At 41.4% G+C, this 22,640-nt stretch overlaps 1 protein-coding gene across 1 annotated transcript in view; it reads right to left on the minus strand.

Annotated features, from left to right (window-relative positions):
- MANBA (mannosidase beta) overlaps positions 1–22,640 on the minus strand; it is a 62,189-nt gene that overhangs the window by 25,513 nt on the left and 14,036 nt on the right. Inside the window, exons 4-9 of the mRNA XM_054029382.1 lie at positions 21,773–21,943; positions 18,718–18,841; positions 15,193–15,368; positions 11,399–11,509; positions 4,178–4,329; positions 3,079–3,196 (exon numbers count right to left, since the gene is read on the minus strand). Coding sequence (XP_053885357.1) covers positions 3,079–3,196; positions 4,178–4,329; positions 11,399–11,509; positions 15,193–15,368; positions 18,718–18,841; positions 21,773–21,943 — 852 coding nt within the window. The remainder of the gene's footprint in view (positions 1–3,078; positions 3,197–4,177; positions 4,330–11,398; positions 11,510–15,192; positions 15,369–18,717; positions 18,842–21,772; positions 21,944–22,640) is intronic.

Here is a 22,640-nt window from a genome sequence, read left to right on the forward strand (position 1 = left end):
AAATTGGAGAGAGCCCAGTGGAGGGCAACAAAAATGATTAGGGGGCTGGAGCACATGACTTATGAGGAGAGGCTGAGGGAACTGGGATTGTTTAGTCTGCAGAAGAGAAGAATCAGGGGGGATTTGATAGCTTCTTTCAATTACCTGAAAGGGGGTTCCAAAGAGGATGGATCTAGACTGTTCTCAGTGGTACCAGATGACAGAACAAGGAGTAATGGTCTCAAGTTGCAGTGGGGGAGGTTTAGGTTGGATATTAGGAAAAACTTTTTCACTAGGAGGGTGGTGAAGCACTGGAATGGGTTACCTAGGGAGGTGGTAGAATCTCCTTCCTTAGAGGTTTTTAAGGTCAGGCTTGACAAAGCCCTGGCTGGGATGATTTAGTTGGGAATTGGTCCTGCTTTGAGCAGGGGGTTGGACTAGATGACCTCCTGAGATTCTATGATTCTATGGGATCTCATCTTTCCAGACAAGCAGGCAGAAAGCTGAGAGCCAGCTAAGCACTTCCTGCAGTGAGAGGATGCCCTTCCATGAATGATTCAGTGGGTCTTTCCTAAAAGATCTGAAACAATTTTTAAAAAAATCCATTAATAAAAGCAAAATCACAGAAGTTTTACAATGGAAAAAAGTGCAAAAATCAGTGCACAATCAGGCCTTATAAAAAATACAAACCTGTGCAGGCTCCATCGGAGATTGTGTAGAGACAAACACCCTTTTATAAAGGCATGTCTCAAAATTATCTAACAGTATTTGGCATACTAGCTCCAGTGAATTGTTACTTCTTTTTTCTGAGATATTATCCCATTACATGACTCAACTTTGAATCATTTTCCAACTCTTTATAAGATAGCAAGAGAGGCAAGTTAAGTAGAATATTCATAATCATTAATATTAAAAAATTTCTTGGTTGATTTTCATAGAAGCCTCTCTTTAAAATCGAAGTTCAATTTTTTCAGAATGGGGGCAAAATTTTAGGTACCTACATCAATATTTAGGTTACTAAATAAGCGCTGACCTTGCAGTGAGTTCTGCCTGGGCATGGAGCTAAATGGCCTATTTAGGTTAAAGTACCTACAAATCAAAGAGAACTGTAGGTGTTCAGAAGCACTGAAAATCCGGGCCCTTGTTTAGGTGACCAAAATAGATTTAAGTGCCCAGTTTTAGGCACCAAGTTCCAATAATTTGGTCTCAGTATAAGGAATATCTAAGAATTTTCTCTCTTGTATAGGCAAATCTCAGAGAGAATGTCTATGCATGGACATATAAACAAACAGAGGGAAGAAGACCCTTTCATATACAATGCTAATGTAACATTTCTCTTGCAAAAACCATAGTGTTCCATTTTCATGTGTGTTATGCTGAATGGTAGATGTAGGCACACTTCAAGATTCTAACAACAAGCACAACTCAAGCTTCACTCACATACTCAGTGTCATCAAAAACCACTGATGTGTATTTACAGTCTTGTAAGTCAGAGCTATCTATCTAGTTCCACCACAGCGTTTGCAGCAGGAGTTCCCACTACAGTCACGTTTACATTCATTTACAGCTTTCCCCAAAATATTCCTTTGGGGCTGAAATTTTCCATGCTTGGTCTCAGGCCAAAGTTGAAAGTTTTTGGAAAGTTTGAATTAAATCTCTTCAGCTGTTTTGAGGTTAAGAGGACTTTATTTTTTAAACAGAAATAAAATTTTTTACAGAAGGGAAAGTGCAACTACCTTAATTGTTGATGGGATTATTCAAAAATAGCTGGAACTATAATCAGGGTAGTTAATTCTCACTGATTGTGCAGGCAGTACTCACACGGTTGAGAATTTATTCGTGTACTCCCACAGGTTTTGGCGGTGCTAATCTCACAGGAGTAAGTAATCAGAATGAGTAGAAGGTCACACAATCTCCATGCAGAACAAAAAAAAGCCAGGGTAAGCCACATTTGAGTGGGGAAAAGGTGAACACTTTTAGTTATAAATATTTTAAATCATGTGTTTGTGTAGCCCACTGTTTCATGAATGTTACAAGTCATCCTTTGTGCCCAATCCACAGAGAATTCTATTGGATATAGCTTCTTTTAAGGCACTCATCACTATAGTATTTGAGCATCTTCCAGCAGTGCATTAATCAACATGACTAATGTCTGTCACATGCGGTTCTTTCTATCTCTCATCTTCTCTCTGGAGAAAGAATTGCGCGAGCAGTGCAGCGCTTTGTTTTGGTTAGGTGTTGTCGGGGGAGTTTTGTGACAGCTCTGAGCTTCACCACAGGCTCATGCTCGAGCAGGTCATGCTTTCAACTCTGGAGGTCTTAAATTCAATTCCTGCTAACAGGCAAGGTGACAGTTGTTACGCTTGCAACTGTGCTGTTGTTATACACCTTTTTGGTGCATAACAACAGCAGTTACATTCTGCCCATGGCCTAAGGCAGGATAACTTTTAGGAAAGTGCTGTACCTAGAAGCAGACACTTACTGCGCATGGCCTATGACCTTCCCCTCATTTTTTTCCTCTCCACTATTTTCTTTAAACAAACAAACATGAGACACTAAAGAACAATATGCAAGGGATAGCTCCGTGGTTTGACCATTGGCCTGCTAAACCCAGGGTTGTGAGTTCAATCCTTGAGGGGGCCACTTAAGAATCTGGGGCAAAATCAGTACTTGGTCCTGCTAGTGAAGGCAGGGGGCTGGACTCAATGACCTTTCAAGGTCCCTTCCAGCTCTAGGAGATAGGTATATCTCCATATATTACAAGATACATTTAATGTTAAGGTCGAGACGGTAGAGAGCACCTGTGCACACATGCAAAAGGAAATTCAAATGTTAACAGGGTAAGTTTTTAACTTTTGGGTACCCAACTTGCAAGACCTTAAAGGACCCTGATTTTCAGAGCACTTGTCTTATGAAAATGAGGCCTCTATACTGTTTCAAGTTGGGTATCCAGAAATGACTAGGTTCCTTTTGAAAATTTAGCCCAGATTCCTGTACCAGTATTAACTCAGCTGCCTCATTCATACACCAGTATTTTCTATTTGTTATTTTCTTGTCAATTTGGAATACAGGAGCTGAGCTGTCCTGTTTATGTTTTACCATTATTCCTAGTTCATCGCAGATATCATAGAATTCATCTTGCTCATATACTCCTCCTCCCCATACACGAAGCGCATTCATGTTAGCATCAACTGTGGACTGCAAGATGAGCTTTAACCTGTTCAATACAAAGAGAATTAAATCAGGAGAGCTAACAGTTGTATGAAATTACACCCCGCCCCCCAAACTCGATATCCAGGAGAAGCCTACACATGCTTGTATCCTTTTTCTACATATGTCCAATTTATGTATATCATTAGCAGACAGGCCAAGACTAGTAACTTTGACAGAAACACCCTTCTGACACCCTAGAAATCTGTATAAATGTTCACTGCACTCCCAAAGCTACATTCTTGCAAATAAAACACTCACCAAACAGACCAGTGGGACTACTCATGGTAGTAGGCACTACACTCAGTAACAAGTGTTTGCAGGATTGGATCTTAATGTTCTATCCCAGAAAGAGTCAAACACCCTTCAAAAAATGTTTTATTAAAAAAAAAAATTTAAACAAACACTATATTTATCCAAGTAGCTCCTTTGATTTGTTATAGTCTTTTCCCTTTAGATTTTACCCTGTTTTATATACATATTACTTTGAATTTTAATCATTTCCAACCATTTCTGAAACATATCTAGGAGTCTTTTTTCTCTCATACATTCTACAAAGCATGTTGTGAAAAACAACAGATGCATTACAGCATCCTAAATGACATTTTAAAATCATATTGGACCCAATTCTGCCAACCTCAGGTCATTCTGAGTAGACACCTTACCCTAGAAGTAGTCCCACTGCTAACAATCTGAGGGTAGCAGAATCAGGCTCTCTGAGGATTACCAATATCATCCAGGCTCCCTGAACTCATCCATCAACAACAACATCAGAACACTACCTTCGTGCAAGAGCCAAATCTCTTCCCCTTTATTGACCTGATCTTTATTCCCCTTGATCACACTGAATAGCACTCTACACTGAAGATAGTTCCACTGTTGATGTCAATGGGACTGCTCATAGAGTGAGTGCTAGTCACCATGAATAAGGAGAAGCAGAATCTGTCCCTTTGTATTCAATATCTAAAGAATACTGATTATGACTTACATATCAGAGGAAACTCTGTCCTGGAAGGCATCTGCTGGAATCCAGTTGGATCCCTTAAAGAAGATGGGGAGTCCGTTGATCCTGAAGTAGAAACTCAGGCCTGGTGAACCAAGTATAGGCTCCTCAACCAGTTCCACTGTTCGAAAATAAGCCTGTGGAGAATTGAAATTTGTGCATTTTTAGAGCAATCAGAGACATGAAAAAATATATAAAAAAAAAACAAATCTAAAAACCTAACCTTCACCTTCAGGAATTGTTAGTTACATCTTTCATTTGCTAGTACACTATTGAGCCATTTCTAAAATAGGTAAAGTATAATAGTATAGGTCTTTCAAATGAAACCACTGTGCACGTTTTGCTAAACCATCTATGCACAATATCAACTTACTTTCATTTTAAGAGGAGCTTGAAATAGAAAATTGCCAGAAGTTTCTGGCTTATTAACAGAAAGAGAGTGTGTGCATATGTGCGCAGACTGCACATGCTGCAGCAGACTTGCATATGTCCTGTTTGAGACCAGTGAGAGAAATCCAGAAGCTGCATTAGATTAAACATTAATTGTATTTTATCCACACCGTCTCTTCTTATGGAAGGAGATTGCAGAACCCCAGCTGTGGAATTATTTGCCAGACAAGATGATACTAAGCCCAAGCCTGACCACTCAGATCAAAATATGAGACCCATCTCTTTACTAAAGCCAGTTCCCCCAGTAATGACATCTTTCCCCTGGCAACTATCCAAAGGAGAGGGGAGCGCCTTTGGACAGCTTAGTTATATTTGAATAGGTGCAGTTCAGCACTAAGATACCATGGTGACCAGCTCAGACATACAACAGCTAGATTAGATAAAGCTACAAGCAAGGCTGTTCCTGACTGCGGTCATGTAGAGTTACTCATCAAGCAGAGGCCTGCACATCCATTAGAGCTGCCCTTTCATCCTGACATCTGGTAGATCTGTGCTTGTGGATAGAGCATTACGAACTATGCAAGCTTTTTTAATCCTTTTCCTGTATGTGGAAGAACAGGACTGGAGAGTGCTGGACTGTTTGGGGGACTGTTTATTTGGGCTAAGTATATGCACTGTGCTGAAGAATATTTCGTTTGCACTGACAACTGTACAGTAAAGACTTCTGGGGCAATATGGAAGTGAGCAGTTATATAGTTATGTTGCCAGAAGCTGGGAATGAGCGACAGGGGATGGATTACGTGATGATTACCTGTTCTGTTCATTCCCGCTGGGGCACCTGGCACTGGCCCCTGTCGGAAGACACGATCCTGGGCTAAATGGACCTTTGGTCTGACCCAGAATGGCCGTTCTTATATTCTTAGCTATGTGACTGAATGAAGAGGTCAGAGGTGTCTCCCTACCCACAGTAGGAGCAGATGGGAGACAGCTGCCATTTTAGGTTCCTGTTCAGCTGCAGAATGTTACTGAATGAGACTCTCTCTCTTTCAGGAATACTTTATTCTTGTTATTTCTTTGTTGTTTTCCTTACTCTGATACACGTCATCTAGATTAAAAAGAATATATCCAGTTTGCTCTTTGTGCATGTAACCCAAGTATCAGTACATGTGTTTTTTCCTATTGCTCAGTATAGGAGACAGAGAATTGTGAAATTAATTCAAATGAAGTGAGGGAAAAGTAACTGAGGAACTGCAGCCAACAAAATCAAAACAGTGAATCTATGTCAGAACTTGGAGATTTCCTAGCTCTTGGGCCTAACCTTAAATTACTAAACTGCACCTCCCTCAAGATTAAATTATTATTTGCCGTAACATTTTCAAGATATCAGGCTCGAGAACTGAATTGAACATACGTCTGGGGTGAGTATGTATACTAGGAATGTAGCAGTAGGGGTCAACTTAATACAAATAAATACAATTGATACATTTACCAACTGGCATAAACATTTTAATTCCACAAATCAAGCATAGGCTGGAATTCAAAAGGCCATGGACAATGCCCATAGTTTATTTTGTGAAATATTTTAATCTTATCAATCATACAAATACTGAGGGGGGAAAAACAACAGTATTTCATATGGCAAGAAAAGAAACAACACACACTTTGCGCTACTTGGTTCCTATTTGGCGCTCAAGTCAAGTTGTGCAATGATTAGTTTTATCCTCATGCAGGCAATGTGTATGACAAACCAAACTTGTGATCACAGATCATCTGTCACAGATTGATCCCTCCTATGTCAAAGTAACGACCAAAACGTACACAAGGAAAAATAGAAGCAGAAGCCTGACCCAAATATTACAGTATGGGCAGAAACCTGAATGACTGTTTCATATGCATACAAATAGTAAGCTCTTTGGGGCAGGGACAGTTTTTGTTCTGTGTTTGTACAGCACCTAGCATACTCCTGGTCCATGACTGGGGCTCCTGCGCGCTACAGCAATACAAATAATAGAGAATAGTAATTATAATACTGTACAGAAGCAGCCACGGATTAAGGCTAAATGGTGCTCAGATCCAATATGATCAAAGAGTCCCCAATCATACAAAGGTCACGTCACACCAAACCAACGTGTTCATGGCACTCTTGGCTCCCTACTGCCACTGCTCCTAACACACTCTGATGGCAGGCTCCCACCTCATGGATCCTTGAATCCAAACTTTAGGAGTCCATGGGGTCCCTACAAGCCCAGGGGCCAGAGCCACAGTTTCTGCCTTAATCCACCTCTGTATAGAAGGCCAAGTTCACCACTGGTTGAATTACACGTCAGCCCCATATCTGCATGTTTTTTGGGGAAGGTCATCTATCTCTGTGACCCAAGAACCCCTCAATGCCAACTGGCCAAGAAGGTTAAAGAATAACCTGATATGTATATTTTGGTTCACCTAAGAATGTCCTGTGAGATCTTAAGCCAGGATCACACTGGTCATTAATATCCTTGTGAAATGTATGAACAGATACTATGTAAAGAGTTAGGTATGTATACTGAAAATGTGTTGTAACGTCTGTATCAAGGCAGAGTTGACAAACAGGTTTTCTGTCAGACAACAGATGTTTTTTCACCTGTCTCTGTTGGTATTTCAATTAAGCATTGTAAGTCAACACAATGGCTGCACATCTACATACCAAATCAACAGAGGGATGTGAAATCAACAGGGATGAAGCAGAGACACGGGAAAAAACAAGCAACTAGAGCAGACAGGGGAGGGTTACTGTCCATGAGGACAAACAATTAACTTGGATAGAAGTAGAAAGCAAGGAGACACCCCTTTATCCTGCACCTAGGAAGTAAACAGGCAGTGCCTTGGTTGAAACACTGCAGAAGACATTTTGGGGTGATATAAACTTATTTAGAATGGAGATTACCCAGTTAAAGTTTAGTCTGTTGTAATTTTGTTTCATAGGTGACCCTTTTGTTTCCATTATCCTTACTCACTCTCTCTCAAATCTTGAATCTTTAATAACAAATGTATGATTGTCACCACTGTACATATATCTCAGTGCTGTGGTATTAAACAAGGTGCTGATCCTGAGTTGAATCATACAAGCTAGTATGTATATTGTTCCCTTGGGGACAGCAGACCTGGTATTTCTGTGAGTGCTCAATGGAAAAGGGGCTGGATTCTACAGGAGAACACTTCAAAGGAGCTCAAGGACTGGAAAACACCTGTTGTTAACTTTCAAGGTAAAGGAAGGGCTGGCATTGCCCAGAGGAGATTGTTTGGGTGGCTAAGACAGGTGGTGTCAAGGAGCTGACACCCAGTTAAGCACAAGCAAGTCCGCTTCTCAATGGAGGCAAGGGGGTAACAAGATGACTCACAGTCTGGCCCCTTGAGAACTATCATGTCTCTCTCTCTCTCTGGCTCTCCTTTTATGAGGAACTTAGCCTTAGGACTGACGCATTCTACCCATTCCTGGAATTTGTTGTTTCCCACATCTATGCTTCTTGAATATAAAATGATAATCAGAAGTTTCTCTCACACAACTCTGCAGCTCGCATCACCATCAAAATCAATCAGTAACCAGATTATGGGACAAGCTAAAGAATTCCAAGTCTTTGTCAAGCAAATCCGATCAACTGGAGGAACCAAAAAAGTCAGGATATGTTGATGGTTTTTTTTGTCGAATAGATTTGGATTTGGGCGTTTAGAGGTGGGAAAAAGATACAGCGGGAGAGGAAGAGGTCCAGAGCTGAAAATCAGGAGAGAGAGCTAGAGCTAGAGCTGAAAATCAGGAGAGAGAGCTAGAGCTAGGATACCTAAATAAATGAACACAAGATACTAAAATACTGTGATGATGCTTGTGGTGTAAATGCCAAGATGGATTAGACAGAGTCAGACAGGAAAGATGTGTTGGAGTGATGCTAAAAATCTAGTGGGGGGAAAATACAGGTGGTTAAAAAAACCCAAGTATTAAAAACAGCAGCAGGAGGAGATAAAAAGCTCCAATAATGAGGCAGAAATGAGTGCAAGGAGGAAAAGAGAAAGATCTCAGAAAACAAACAAACAGGAGGGAGGGCAAGAGGTTTCAATAACACTAAAGAGAGAATTAAAGTGGCAAGAAGTTGTTTGATGGAGCCATGGAAGGGGAGAAAGAGGCTATGGATAACCAACAGAGCTGGACAAAGGCACTCCCACATTCCAGAAAACACTTACTCTTTATGCTGGCTTTTGCTAGGATTTTATTCTGCAATCTTCTGAGAAACAAATTCCAACCCAAATAATTTAAATTATAGAAAAGGAAAAATAAGACTCCGAGTCTGGTTCTTGGCCATGTTCTGAGTTGTTTATGCCATACTTACAGCCTAAAGAGGCTGGAAAGCAGACAGATCCCATCATCCAGGAATTCCTCTGCCTCAGAGGGTTTCTCTCCTCAGAGCAGGATTGGTGTGATGATCCTATGCTGCCCTCAGTGTAGGGGCAGGACAGAGGCAGGAGAGGTGTATCAAACAGGGCCGGCTTTAGGAAGTGCGGGGCCCAATTCGAACAGTTTCGACAGGGCCCCGGCAGGGATGACTAAAAAAAAAAAACTAAGTAAAAAAACACGTGGGGCTTGTACGCACCGGGCGGCGCTCCTAGTCTTCGGGTCTTTCACTCGCTCCGGGTCTTCGGCGGCACTGAAGGACCTGCTGCCGAAGTGCTGCGGAAGACCCGGAGCGCCACCGGGTGAGTAAAAATTAAAAAGGAGCCTCTAGCCAGGGAAGGGATTCTCGGCCACTTCTTTCTCCCCTCCCCTCCAGTGGCCCTGCCACTGGGCGCGGGGCCCTCTTAAGCGCGGGGCCCAATTCGGGGGAATTGGTGGAATTGGCCTAAAGCCGGCCCTGGTATCAAAGGAGGGAGAAGGAGGCTGTAGAAAGCCACCGAACAGCCTTGGAGACTGCACTAACTTACTCTGGGAATTGCACCAGCCCTAACACTGGGCAGCTGCAAAGGTGGTGTAACGCTACTCAGAATGGGTGTATGTCTCTCTCCCTGCCCAAGTTAGGTGGATGTGCAATAGGTACAGAAAAGTCATTTTTAAATACTTTCTCTTTATATAGCTTAATTTCACTTACAAGGGCAGCAACGGAATGAAACTAGAAACTTCACAACCATTTTTAGAAATATATCTGTCCCTGTTGGAATCTCCAGAACCACTCCCAGTTCCTAAGTCTCTGGATGAATGTTACCACTATTCTACTCCTTCTCAGCAGAAATTCCAGCTTGCTGGCATAAGAGCAAATCCTCCTGGGATGTGCTAGAATGGGAAGAGATTATATGGAGCCTTTCCTCCTTGTGCAGCTGCAGGGCAGGATTTTACAGAGTGCCAGGGAGGAAGACCAGCTGCCAATATGGTCCTATGTGGGGGTGGCCTGCTGGCTAGGGGCCATAGCCTATAGACCATACCTCAGCAGGTATTCTGAGGTGCATTTTGCTTCTTAAAAAGGAGCAACAATGTCCTGTGTACTGCTGTGAATCCCAGTGACCATTCTGCCACGCATCAACGTGGAGGCTCCTAGAGCACCTGCCCAATAGGAATCACTTTGCTTCCCCAATACCATGTGGCTTGCTCACAAGATTATATAGATGTTATTTCCTACACCATGGTTTTCTAAACCTAAAATCACTTTCCAAAACTCCATGCTGAGTTTATCTTGTTGCACATAAAAAAAAACAAACCTGTATTTTGAACTATACTGAAAATATTGATCATGAATTATCTTCATCACTCTGAACACAAACTTTGGACCCAATCCTGTTAACACTTAGCAGGACTGGTCGTGATGGAAGGTAACTACAATGAGAAGTGACTTCAACAGGGCTTCTCACAGTACTAAGTACTACAATGAACAGCATTTGCAGGAGCATAGCTTCTGGACTAATTTTCAGTGGTGCAAAACACATACATATCATCTAGCAAATGTACAGATTTATTTAGTAGTTTCCTTAAGCTCATAGCATGTAGGAGCCAGTCTAATTTTATCTGAATTTTTTAATAGGTTGAAGATTTGTGAGTGGTTCTTTAATGTCCCAAATCTTCTGAACATCCTAATAAGTAATGAAAAAGCTTTCTTCTATAAACAGGTACTTTACAGAATCTATTACATTGGGTAAAATAAAGTACCTAATTGCTACTAAGGCGTTCTAATTTGTGATACTGCTTTCCTCTGAAAGCTGGGACGCATACAGTTGTGTGTTTTCAACATGTCCGGTATGCTCTAGTAATTGATGTTACTTCAAATTTGTGCCTCACAGCACATCCCAAAAGTTTTATACACTGAAATTCCAAATACACTTCTCTTTTTAAAAACAAATTAAATATAATTATACACACGTTTTTTCCAATGTGTGTTACCAAACCATCAATGGTAAATTTCATGTTCATTACATAATATAATTTATCACACCTGAAGATGACAAGCAAAATCCCACAATGCTTAAACAAACAGCTTTTAGTTTGTTTGGTTGGTTTTTTTCCCCCTCAGTTTGAGAATTTTAAAAACAAACAAAACACCTTTTCTTTTTTAAATTTCAAATTAGTTTGCAAGTTGTCCCTAGTCAGACTGGAAGTGCAGGTTTTGGCACAAGTGAAAGCTGACAGCGTGTTAGTTACCTTATATCTAGGGCTCCAGAAAATCCTGTTTCTAAATAATAGTCTTGTGTAAAAATTATAATCCAGCAGAACATTTTCTAATACTGCTTGAGAGCTACTGGGTTATTCAGTGACGCTTCCTGACATTAACTTCCTACATACCATATTAATTGAGAGGATTTATGTACCTTCGAAAATTTCTCAATCTTGTATCCTGGCCCCATGTTGAAAGTTGTTGTCATGTCATATCCAGTTTGGTTTCCATGGCCACTAGGCCACCAAGTCTGCACTGTAGCACTCTTAAGGAGGGAGGAAACAAAAACAAAAAACAATTAGAAGCGAAGATCAGAACAGCTTGTGTGAAGTTAGGCATGTCTCTCACAATAACAACTGTGCATCCAGTAGGAGATTTTCAAACACATAAATGGCAGTTGGGCCCCAGCTGGAAGGGGATAAAATGGGATCCAGCCAGGGCCACCCCTCCCCACAGCACCAGAACTGTACAGGGGAGACCCACCCCATTACAGGGGCACTAGAATCCCGGAAGTTCCTCCCCTTCCTCCCTCCCGCCCCCCCACCAACACATGGCCTTGGGGGAAAAGTGCAGAGGAGCCAGTCGAAGACTCCAGCTAGTCAAAAAAGAAGCAGTCAGAGCAGTGACTACTGGAGAGTCAAAGAATTTTGTAGTTTGGACTGGACTTTCTCTGCTCTGTGCTGATCGGCTGTTTGCTTCAATCCGCACCTTCTTCCTCCCTCAGTCTCACACCATACCTGCTTGTGTGTTCTACCCCATCCCTGCTTGTGTGTTCTACCCCATCCCTCACCCTGTATGTGTCTCATCTATTTCAACTGTAAGCTCTTCAGTGCAGAGACTGTCTCCTACTCTGTGTTTGTACAGCACCTAGCACAATGGGGGCCCCATTCTTGGATGGCCCTCAGGCACTATTGTAATAAACATTATTAATAAATAAAACAATATAACAATAAATAATAATGATAATACCCACTGAATGGAAAGGGGAGATAGGCACCTAATTGCCATTTGTACCTTTGAAAACCTTCCCCCTCACCTATCGTGTGTGAAACTAAATATTTACCTGTAGCCACCTCTTCAAGTACAATCTGGGTCAAATGTTGGTTGCGCTCACTGGTTCAGTTAAATTGAGCTTTTAAATAAAAGAAAAGGATCCATCCCCTTCTCAGGCTTCAGGCCTTTGACTTTTTCCTCCATATTATTAGTTTTTATTGATTTAATTTCTGGAAACAAAAAAAAGGAACTTCCCCCCCCTACGATTTAGTATCATCTTGTTTTCCCAAAAGAGATGGAGCAAGGTTAACAGCATCCATTTCATATAGTTATATCTTCATGCCAACAACATACTATAGCTGCCCAGTTCTATAACTTACTATGAGCTGCATTCACCAGTTAAGTACACAAATTGGGGAAAGAAAGCAGTAATATGTGCACCAAACAAAGGAAAGATCAACAAAGAATATGTTAATGCAAGAGGTGCCAGGATCTTTTTGCATAAAACAAGGCCAAAGAACACCTCAGTAATATGATTTGCTGTAGCCATACCCAGACATAATCAGCTATAGCCACTTATTTCAGCTTCCATGATCTGGAATTATCTTAAGCAATAGTGTCTGAGTACTAATCTGGAAATTCAAGGGATAAAAACTGAAGCATAAAAATCAGATCATGCCTCATCAAATATGGAGTGGCTTTAGAAAGCTAAACACAAATGGAGCTTTCTTATTGGTTGGTAATGATGTCATACCCATATCCCTCTATAAGCAAGCAATTTCAGAACAGCAAGAAAACACTGTGCAGTGAATTTCAGGGTGATTATTGTACATCTCAGGTTGTTACAATCCACTTGAGCAGTCTCGGACCTAGATCATCATCTGAAGTGAGCTCTCATTGACCAGAAATTCATTTCTTGCCAGGTCTTGCTGTTTGTCACACCATGCATATCTGTTGCACAGAGTATGGGCTCAGTCTGGCTCATAGATATGTAACAGCACACTGCTGTGTCTCTTGTAAAATCAGCTGCTGTGAATTCATGCAGCAAAAGCCCTTTATGTACGAAGAACAACACCACATTGTTGTCTCTGCTCTGAGGGCACCATTTCCTCACAAATTACTCTCAGGCTCATGGTTGTATTTTATTAACCAATTTCTTCCCCGGGGCAGAGGAGGGGGGAATACACCAAAGCACAAAATCATGTTCAGTTTCATATCACACTGTATGTATTATTGCAGACTAAAAAGGCTCACTAAAGGCTAATATTTGTTTTTAAACAAAACCCTCTAGAGCCTTGATATTTGTCCTTTTTCATGTAGCCATCTGCCAGTGGTCAATAATAGTCCCTTTTAAAATAATGAAGACATCTGAATCAACCTTGGCCACACACACCACTCTCCACTCCCAGATTCACCTTAATAGGTGTTTCTTCTCCACACACACAGCACATAGGAGTCCTAGGGAATATAAACCAAATACCTTTCAACAGGGGGAAAAAATCTGCCCATTTAAATTACATAGCAAAATTAAATTAACAAAGCCAGAAAAATGTATGAAGGGTATGGCAGATCCCCATAGCCTGAGAGGTTATTAATTGGGTTTGTCAGGAGCCCAAGATTCTTGTTCTCAACAGCGGCCACACCCACAAATCCAATTAGACTCAGTGGTGGTCAAATGGGAGGAGGCTCCCCTCAGCTTGTTTGTCCCACTCCAAAGAAGTCAGCATCACCAGCTCCTGCTCTGGTCAGCTAGTGCCAGACCCTGGTTCAGGTCCGCTGCTGTCGAGTTCAGTTCTGTAGAGGCACCTCCACTAGGTCCAGATCTCAAGGCAAGAAAGAACCACTACTCCATTTTACTCATTCTGGGCTCATTGCCCAATACAAGCCCATTACTTCTCAGCACAGGCTGACCCTTTTCTCCAGAGTCTCTCTAATAATTTCATAACTACATTTACAGGACAAATTTAATAGAATTCCTAAAAACATAGGCACAAAACACTATGGAACTACATGGAAGTGAAATTAGAATTTATGTAAATTAACCTTGCCAGTAGCTAGCCTTTCACCCACTGTGAGGTGGGGGATGGGAGAAGGGTTGGACAGAGAGAGCTTCTGTTCATTCTAACTCTAGGGCGTATACCTATTCATCTATTTTCAGTTGTGTTTCTCCTCTCCCAAGGAGTGCTTCATTTCTCTGACACTCCACATGTCTTCAAGGATCCCTCAACTCAAGGGACTAAATTCGGAACTAGTGAAAGAGGTGCAACTTCACTAATTTTGCACCCTCCTCCCAGCTAGCCAAATTCTATACATGACTCATTTGCCCTTAGGTATACAAAGGTATCATTACTGTTTGTATGAGGAATGCTTTTCCCTCCTCCTCTAAGGGCCAAACATATTGCATCCTGACAACAACAGTACCTATCTGCCCAGAAAACAATGGTCTGGGACAGGAAATAGTGCTATCATATCGGATCACAGAACTGCCATACTGGAGTAAACCTGAAATCCATGTAGTCCAGTATCCTGTCTGACAGTGGTCAGTACCGGATGCTTCACAGGAAGGTGAAAGAAACCCACAGTAGGTAGATGTGGGATAATCTGCACAATATGTACCAACAACAAGAAGGGTTTTGAGGATTAACACCAGCACAACGATTTCCCAGCCAACAAAAGCAAGAGATGACGTGACCTCTCTCTGTCTCTCACTTATTAGGAGTGAAATGCCAGATATCCCATCCACACTACTCTTTGGTGTCCTAATGGAGGAGTCAGTTGTGAGAAGGTAAGAGAGCTGTTCCCCTGCCCTAAAAGGCGTCAGGCACAGTCAACACAGCAGAGATGAGGAAAGTGAATGGGAAAATTAAAACTGTGCTGGAAACATCTTGCATTTTCTTTCAAGCAACCAGAAGGAAACGTTTTGTTACTTGGACTGTTCAGGATTCACCCCCTCACCTTATTGATGTTTACGAGCAGCACAATTCTGCATTCTCCAGGAGGAAGTTCTGTAGTATAGGTTTGCTGTGTTTGCAACTTAGGAATGTTCACTGTCACAAGACCAACAACTGGCTTTGAGCTGACTACATCAAAAACAGACTCTATTTCAAGACTCCACTGCTGAGCACTCTTCACTAAGCAAAGAAAACAAATTGTATTTATTTATATTTCTATACATACTAATTCACATGTCCCTAGTCTTATTAACGATACAATTACACACACACACACAATTTTGTTTTGCTTTTGAACAGGACCTACGCTTCACTGTTTAGTGCATTTGATACCTATGTTTACGTTTGCTCATTCAGACAAGGACTATGCACAGTGTAATGGAAATTTGTAACTCATTTTTTCCCCCATTCCTAAACAACATACAACCTTTGAAAGTTCTGTACAACACAGAGCATGAAGCTCTCATTCTTTATCATTAAGAAGGAACTTTTCCCACTCAACTTCCACAGTCTTTATGTTTGCTTTGGCAGTATTCATATGAGCATAGGTCTCTTCGGGAAAGGTGGCAATCACAAGGCAACACAATCACTTTTGTCTATTGAACAAAAACAGTATTAATAATAAATGAGCCAAATTCATCCACCATTAATGTTGCCAACTTTCTAATTATTGAAAACCGGACACTACAGCAGGAGTGTCGGAAGCTCCCACCGCCCCCTGCTCCGCCTTTTCACCCCCAAGGCCATGCCCCTACTCTGCCTCTTCCCTCAAGGCCAATGATCTCCCTTTCCTTCTTGCTTGATCCTCTCCACCTCCCTCCCGCCCTCAGCTGTGCTCCCTCTGCTCTGGGGCTGCAGCCCCTGATGTAGAGTTTGCTTGCCCATGAGACATAGGTAGGTGGTGGCCCTGACTGAGCAGGGGCTGGTGCAGGTTGATGACCCAGCATCCGACCCTCGCCCGCAGCACCCAGACTTTTGGTGTCTGGTACTTATGATTGGACACTGTACAGGTCCCGCTTCAACTGGACTTTCTGGTAGACAACCAGATACCTGGCAACCCTACCCCCCATGTCACTAGATAAAATGAACTGAGTTATGCTGGGGATGAATTGGGCCCACTGTGTCTAAACCTGATGGGTCCGTATGTTTGTTTCTCTTTTGTCACTGAAGCGTGTTAGAGGAAACATGCTAATGACTACTTGTCTGCTATCTCTCTGCACTTATGCCAAAGTGTTCTCTTGCTTAAAGAATGATTCATTAACAAGGTAATCTGGTGAAAGGGGTATCTCCAACTAATGTTTGCTGAAACTTTCTATTAATGTGTTAACTTTGTAATTAAACTATGTATACCCAAAGGCTGTCTAACCCTTTACTTTGCATAAACCAGCTGAATATGCTTCTTGGGGGTGGGGTTCTCAAGTTTAACCCATGAACATCTATGCAGCTCTTTGGACTCCTGTTAAGGACATGCGTACATGCGTACATGTGTGTGTACGTGTGTATTCCCCCACTTCCTCACAGGGGTCATCCCTCTTGGAATGGGTGTGGGGCAGCAGAGTCTAGTGATGGCAAATGGAGGTACCTGGTAGTGTTCCTGTAGTAGTCTCAGCTGTGGCCCTGTATTTCTTATCCTTCTTCTTGTAAGAAAGATACTGGCAAAACACAACTGAATACTGTGCATGCACAAAGGCAAACAAAACAGGGGAGACTTCGTATTTTTTTTATTATTATTACAAGAAAATTTTCACTGGTCTAATCATTTTTCCTGCTTGTGTTTCTTCCACTGGTCATTCTGCCTGTACAATAATATAACAATGCAAGAACCACTGAAAAAACAGGACTATAAAACCCTTTTGTTTAATCTCCATTGTTAACTGCCAATTTCCTCTCTGTGTGTATCATAGATCTACTTCCTTCTGATAGTTAAGTTGTAGTATCTCCATTTTGATTTGGGATAAAAGAGAAAGCAGTTTCTCTCCAAACAAAATTCATCCCTGGTGTAACTTCACTGGCTTAAGAGAATTCATTGGGATGAATTTGGCCCAAAGCTGACATCACGCCTGCACAGAGGGCATGATTTTCAGAAGTGCTGAGCACCCAAAATTCACATTGAAGTCAATGAGAGCCGCGGGTGGGGAAAAATCAAGGTTAGAGACACTACATAAAGGTCAAAACCATCAACTTTCAGATGCATTTTTCCCCACTCCCTTCCCCTGGCATGAGAGGCCAAGTCATTCCTGAACTCCTGGCACTAGATGGAAAAAAAGGGGAACAAGGGCTCCTTTAGGGATCCAGTGGTCAGGAAGCTATGACTAAATAATCTGGCAAGCAACACAAGTGACTGCGCTGTTTCAACACAGCACAAGTTGCCGATTCATTGTTTATTCTTTCAAATTTCAGTCTCTTAATTTTAATGAGCTCGGTCTCCAGGTTGGACTCCAAAAGCTTTATCTGCCGAATGAGAGGGCCCTGCTGCCTTATCCAACAAGCCATCCCTTGGCTGCCAGCAGATGGAGTTGTGAGGATGTGGGAGGAACCAGGCAGCACTTACATACCTGAACTTCCCAGAAGCTGTACTGAGTCTATGCTGAGGCTTTCCATTGAAATTTCAACTACGTTAATTCTGGCTGAGAGCTGGAGCTATTTTTGGAAGCTATAAAAGCATCCAGGGAAGTGACGTCTTCCCCTTCCATTTAGACACAACATCTTTCTTCGTAAAGCATGAAATTCAGCCCAGTGAAGAGGGCACGCACACTACCCACCCGCCCTACGTTAAGTGTTTCTTGCGTGGAGCGGAGGGTAGTGTGGGTGGTCTCTACAGGCATGCATTACACTTGCAGACAGTTGAAACAGAAAATAAACTAATTTTGTTCAGCTTCCACAATCTTCAATACAAATGAAAGAAAAACAAATGGCAGAGCCAGGCAAGGAAACCGGTTAGGTGGCAAACATGCAATGGGAAGTCCTCTCAAATTGCAGCTTGAGAAAAACAATCCTTGCACATCATAGTTGCTTTTCTGTTCCAGTCTCTTCCATGAGCCCTGAAATTTCAGCACTGTTGAAACTGTGCTGACACTGCACTTGTCAACTCAAGACAGAACTACTGCTCAAACAGCAGCACTATCTGTTTGGGTTTTTTTAAATGAAAGTGTAAGAGTCAGGGGAGAGAAGAGAGCAATTTATATGGGAAGTTTAAGTGAACAGACAAGCTGATGCAAAAGTAATGCTCTAAAGCAACAGAACAGGACAGAGATAAATCACTATTATAAACCTAACACACATTTTTTGATGCACTACTGGTCTCTTTATGCAATACAGAGTTTGCATTCTGGACTTTTAATAATTTTACCATTATTATTTATACTTCAGTAATGAGATCTGGACTCCATTGTACTCAGCACTGTCCATACAAACAACAAAAAACAGTTCTTATGTTCCTATTCCAATTTACTAAGTAACTGAACTTAGAATAAGACAGCTGTATTTCTCAAGTGAAACAAGAATAAAGGGCAATATCATCATGACTTACCATAGCTGGGGGTTGAAGTGAAGTAGATCAGGTGACAAAGGTTATAGGCTTCAATTCTAACATCTTTCCAAATTCCTTGAGTGGGAAAAGAGGGACCCCAGTCCCAACTGAACGAAGATTGTTCCTGGAATACAGAAAGATGTATCACAAGTATGTATTTTTCACATAGGGACTATTATTGTTCCAGACAATAAACAGACTCTCTATAAAAATTATCTACTGTATCTAAATAAAATATTCCTATAAACCAAATAAAAGGTTCTCCAATTTCCAATTACTCAGGAAGAACATACAGTATCTTTTAAGAGTAGCAGCCGTGTTAGTCTGTATCCGCAAAAAGAACAGGAGTACTTGTGGCACCTTAGAGACTAACAAATTTATTAGAGCATAAGCTTTCGTGAGCTACTGCCCACTTCTTCGGATGCATATAGAGTGGAGTATCTTTTCCTTACTCTTTGGCTAAAATCTGCTGAGAGTCAAAACCATACAAAATCAGTGGGAGAGCAAAAGCACACCTATCTCCTCCCTTAAAAAAACAAACAAACAAAACAAACAAACAAACAAACACCAAAAAATTCAATAGCAGCAAACCAGCAGTTACTATCAAAACAGTTCTGACTTATCCACAGTCTTAAAGTCAACCTTTAATTTTAAATGTAAGAGACAAGGAAAGGAATAGCACATTGATGGATAAAGGTGTTTACAATAATTTGAAGGGATACTATCAACCAAATATCACAGGAGCATGTAAATGTTATGTCTACTATTGTTACCAGTAACACAGACTAGTGTAACTGAAAGAGATTAGAAATTCAGTGTGTTTGTTTGGTGCATTTTGTGTATAACAGGTTCACTCTTTCTCCCTTTTGTTTGCACGGTTCTTTCATACAGCAACAGGAAAACAAAAAAACAACAAAAAACATGTTTAAAAAATAGGAAAATGTCATTGTGACTACACAAATTGGCAGAATTAAATACTCATGGCCAAGCACAGCACCTGAAACTACCTTCAATTTATTTTTAAAAATGGACTCGATTTTTAGTCAACAGCATCCCTTTAAGACATCTATTGAGCTGACCTCCAAGCTCCACAACGTCCTCCCCCTCGTGCAAATACAATAGATCTTGTTAAAGTCTTGTACAGTGACCTACCGCTCTAAATTTAGAGACCAATAATTTACAGCTGAAGCATACTAATTTTGGCAAGCAACAGTGTGTTAGTCAAGCCTATTCCCTGCATTACAGGAGTCAGCTTGCGTGTCTATCAAGTTGCAAAAGCTTCTTCTAGGAAGAAAGCAATGAACCAATTTCAAATTTAACAGCAGGGACAACCAGTTCTTAGAAAACAGTCCTGACTGGGAATAGTCTTTTTCTTTTTAAAAATTGTATCACTGATAAACCGTCAAGGTTCATTAATATAATCCCTTATATTTTCACCAGCTATTGTAAAAAGCCACCAGAGCAATATGCTCATCTCGAAGTATTAAAAGGTACATTTTCAGTGTGGGCTTGGGGTGATTAGGCCGCAAGACGCCCATGAAGATTAAGATGAGTTTAACATTCTTAATACTGAACCTCATACACATATACATAGTATTCCATTACTTTACAATGATAAGACTCAAACGAACTTTAAAAATGTTGTGTTTATTTACTTTCAAATGTGGCAGCTCTGCTGTTATACCCATATGTTTGAAATGAAAGCCATTTTAGGAAACATTCCAAGCAATCTGCAAGTAGAGTAATGCAATTCCTTTGAGGATAAAATCACTAAAAGGTACTTTCCACAAGTCTTACGAGTTTAAATATATAGCCCAGCAAAGTATAAAAATAATTCCTAGCAATTTCACCTCTATAAATAGGACTACAGCTGTTCAAGCTCCTTCCCCTCCGGACTGATTTCTAACAAACATAGTGGAAACAACATATGGACTCTGCAGGATTAAACAACTCTCCAAGTTTTAATTAACCTTCATAATAAAAGTGAACCCCCCATACTTCTCCCCACTTAGGTATCAAATTCAACCATAGCAAGGATAATCAGGATTGGCCCAGAGATTAATGCTTAGTTCTGCTATAGTTCTAATTGCAATCCGTAGGGATTGTAATGGTTGTGAAGGCAAATGTCTTCCTCGGCCCCAAGAAGAGAAGGGAACGGAGTGCTTTGGAGAACAAGGCACCAAGCCCTCTGTTGACAGGTTCCAGAGGAATTACATTCAGTCATAGGTCAAAAGGATTCTGGGCATGGTGTTTGAGGTAATTGAAAATGGAGGATCTGTAGTTCTCTGTTGAGAATACAGGGGTCACTTAGCAGGGAAGGCATTTAAACTGTGACAGACCAACAAAAGAAAGGCAATTCTGAAACTCGTTATTTTCCCAATTGTGCCTCGTTACTGCAAGGCTCTTTCAGAACAGCGCGAGATCCTACACAGAAGATATTCTGCCACAGGTAGTTATAACAGCGTGAACTAAAGACTTACAGTTTCCCATCTTTGGTAGTTTTGTACTAGTCTGTAATTTTAACTTATATATATATCACACTTCACAACTTCTTAAGATGAAAGTGGGCTCTCCGTTAGATAACTCTTGTCGGTACATGCCAGAGCTGCACAGTATAAATAGCACAGCACATGAGCAATGGCAAACACTGACAAAGCTGCTTGGCTGAGATTTTCCACAGCCTTGGCAATAAACTCTGGCACTCAGAACAGCTAACTATTGTCATTATTCCTTGCTAAACTCACCCAGCGGATAGATTGATAGTGACTACACAATCTGCCCCCCACAGAAACACCCTTCTGGCTGTCAGTCTGCTTGCTGACATCTTGACAAAGATAACCTTTTAAAAATTCTTGTCACACAGATAGCTACCCTAGCCTTTTTATGCTTCTTACAGATTACATCTATATTTTGGATGATGGGATTTTTTGCTATGAAAAATATGCCCTAGTTATGAAATTACACCAGAGGTTTCAGAATGCATTTATTATGACAGTACATTGTGCAATCCTGCATCCAAGCCTCTAGTCACATACACACATGATCTTGCTCTTACCTTTCTGATGAAATTAACATGGCACTCCCCTTTCTGCACAGGTGGAGGGCACTGTGGAGGCACCCTGTATGCTCTGTGAGATCTGCTCTGCTCTGCTGCATATGAAATGGCTGATAAGAAATGGACCTCAATAAAATTGACCTCCTTGATCACACTGGTAATATCAAAGCTCTGCACCAGGAAAAAACAAAAACAAAAGGGTATACCACTGAAGTTTAGCGGTGAGCTTTATAAAGATATTCCTTTTAGACTATATAGATATTATTTGAATATGTTTGTGAACTAGTCTTTACAGGTTGCAGGACTGGAGGAAAAGAAAATTAGAATACTTCTCAAACTAAGAAAAAAGGCACACTAAGTCCTACATGTAACTCTTTCTGGGCAAATCCCTAGGCCCCATTGCAATCAATGGGAGTCTATGGGTATGTCTATACAGCCCGCAGAAGTGAGCCTCCCAGCCCAGGTTGACAGATTTGAGCTAGCAGGCTCACACTAGCACTCTAAAAATAGTTATGCAGACAACACTTTGAAGCTGTAGCTTGGGCTGTGAAGCATTGGGGGGGGGAGTGGGTGAGCTTCAGAGCCTGATCTTAGGTAAACTGAGTACCGAGCTGCACCTTATACAATCCTCTGCTGCCAAGGCATAGGATGGTTCCCCATCCCTCCACTCCCGTCTCTAAAGTATAGATACACTAGCATCTCTGCACTGAGCAAAGAACTCTCTGTAGGACTTATTTATTAACCTGTTAGACCAGGGGTGGGCAAACTATGGCCTGGGGGGCACATCTGGCCCTCCAGGCGTTTTAATCTGGCCCTCAAGCTCCCGTTGGAGAGTGGGATCAGGAGCGTGCCCCAATCCGCGCGGCTC

The sequence above is a fragment of the Malaclemys terrapin genome, chromosome 5 (genome assembly GCF_027887155.1).
Source record: "Malaclemys terrapin pileata isolate rMalTer1 chromosome 5, rMalTer1.hap1, whole genome shotgun sequence".
Classification (NCBI taxonomy): domain Eukaryota; kingdom Metazoa; phylum Chordata; order Testudines; family Emydidae; genus Malaclemys; species Malaclemys terrapin.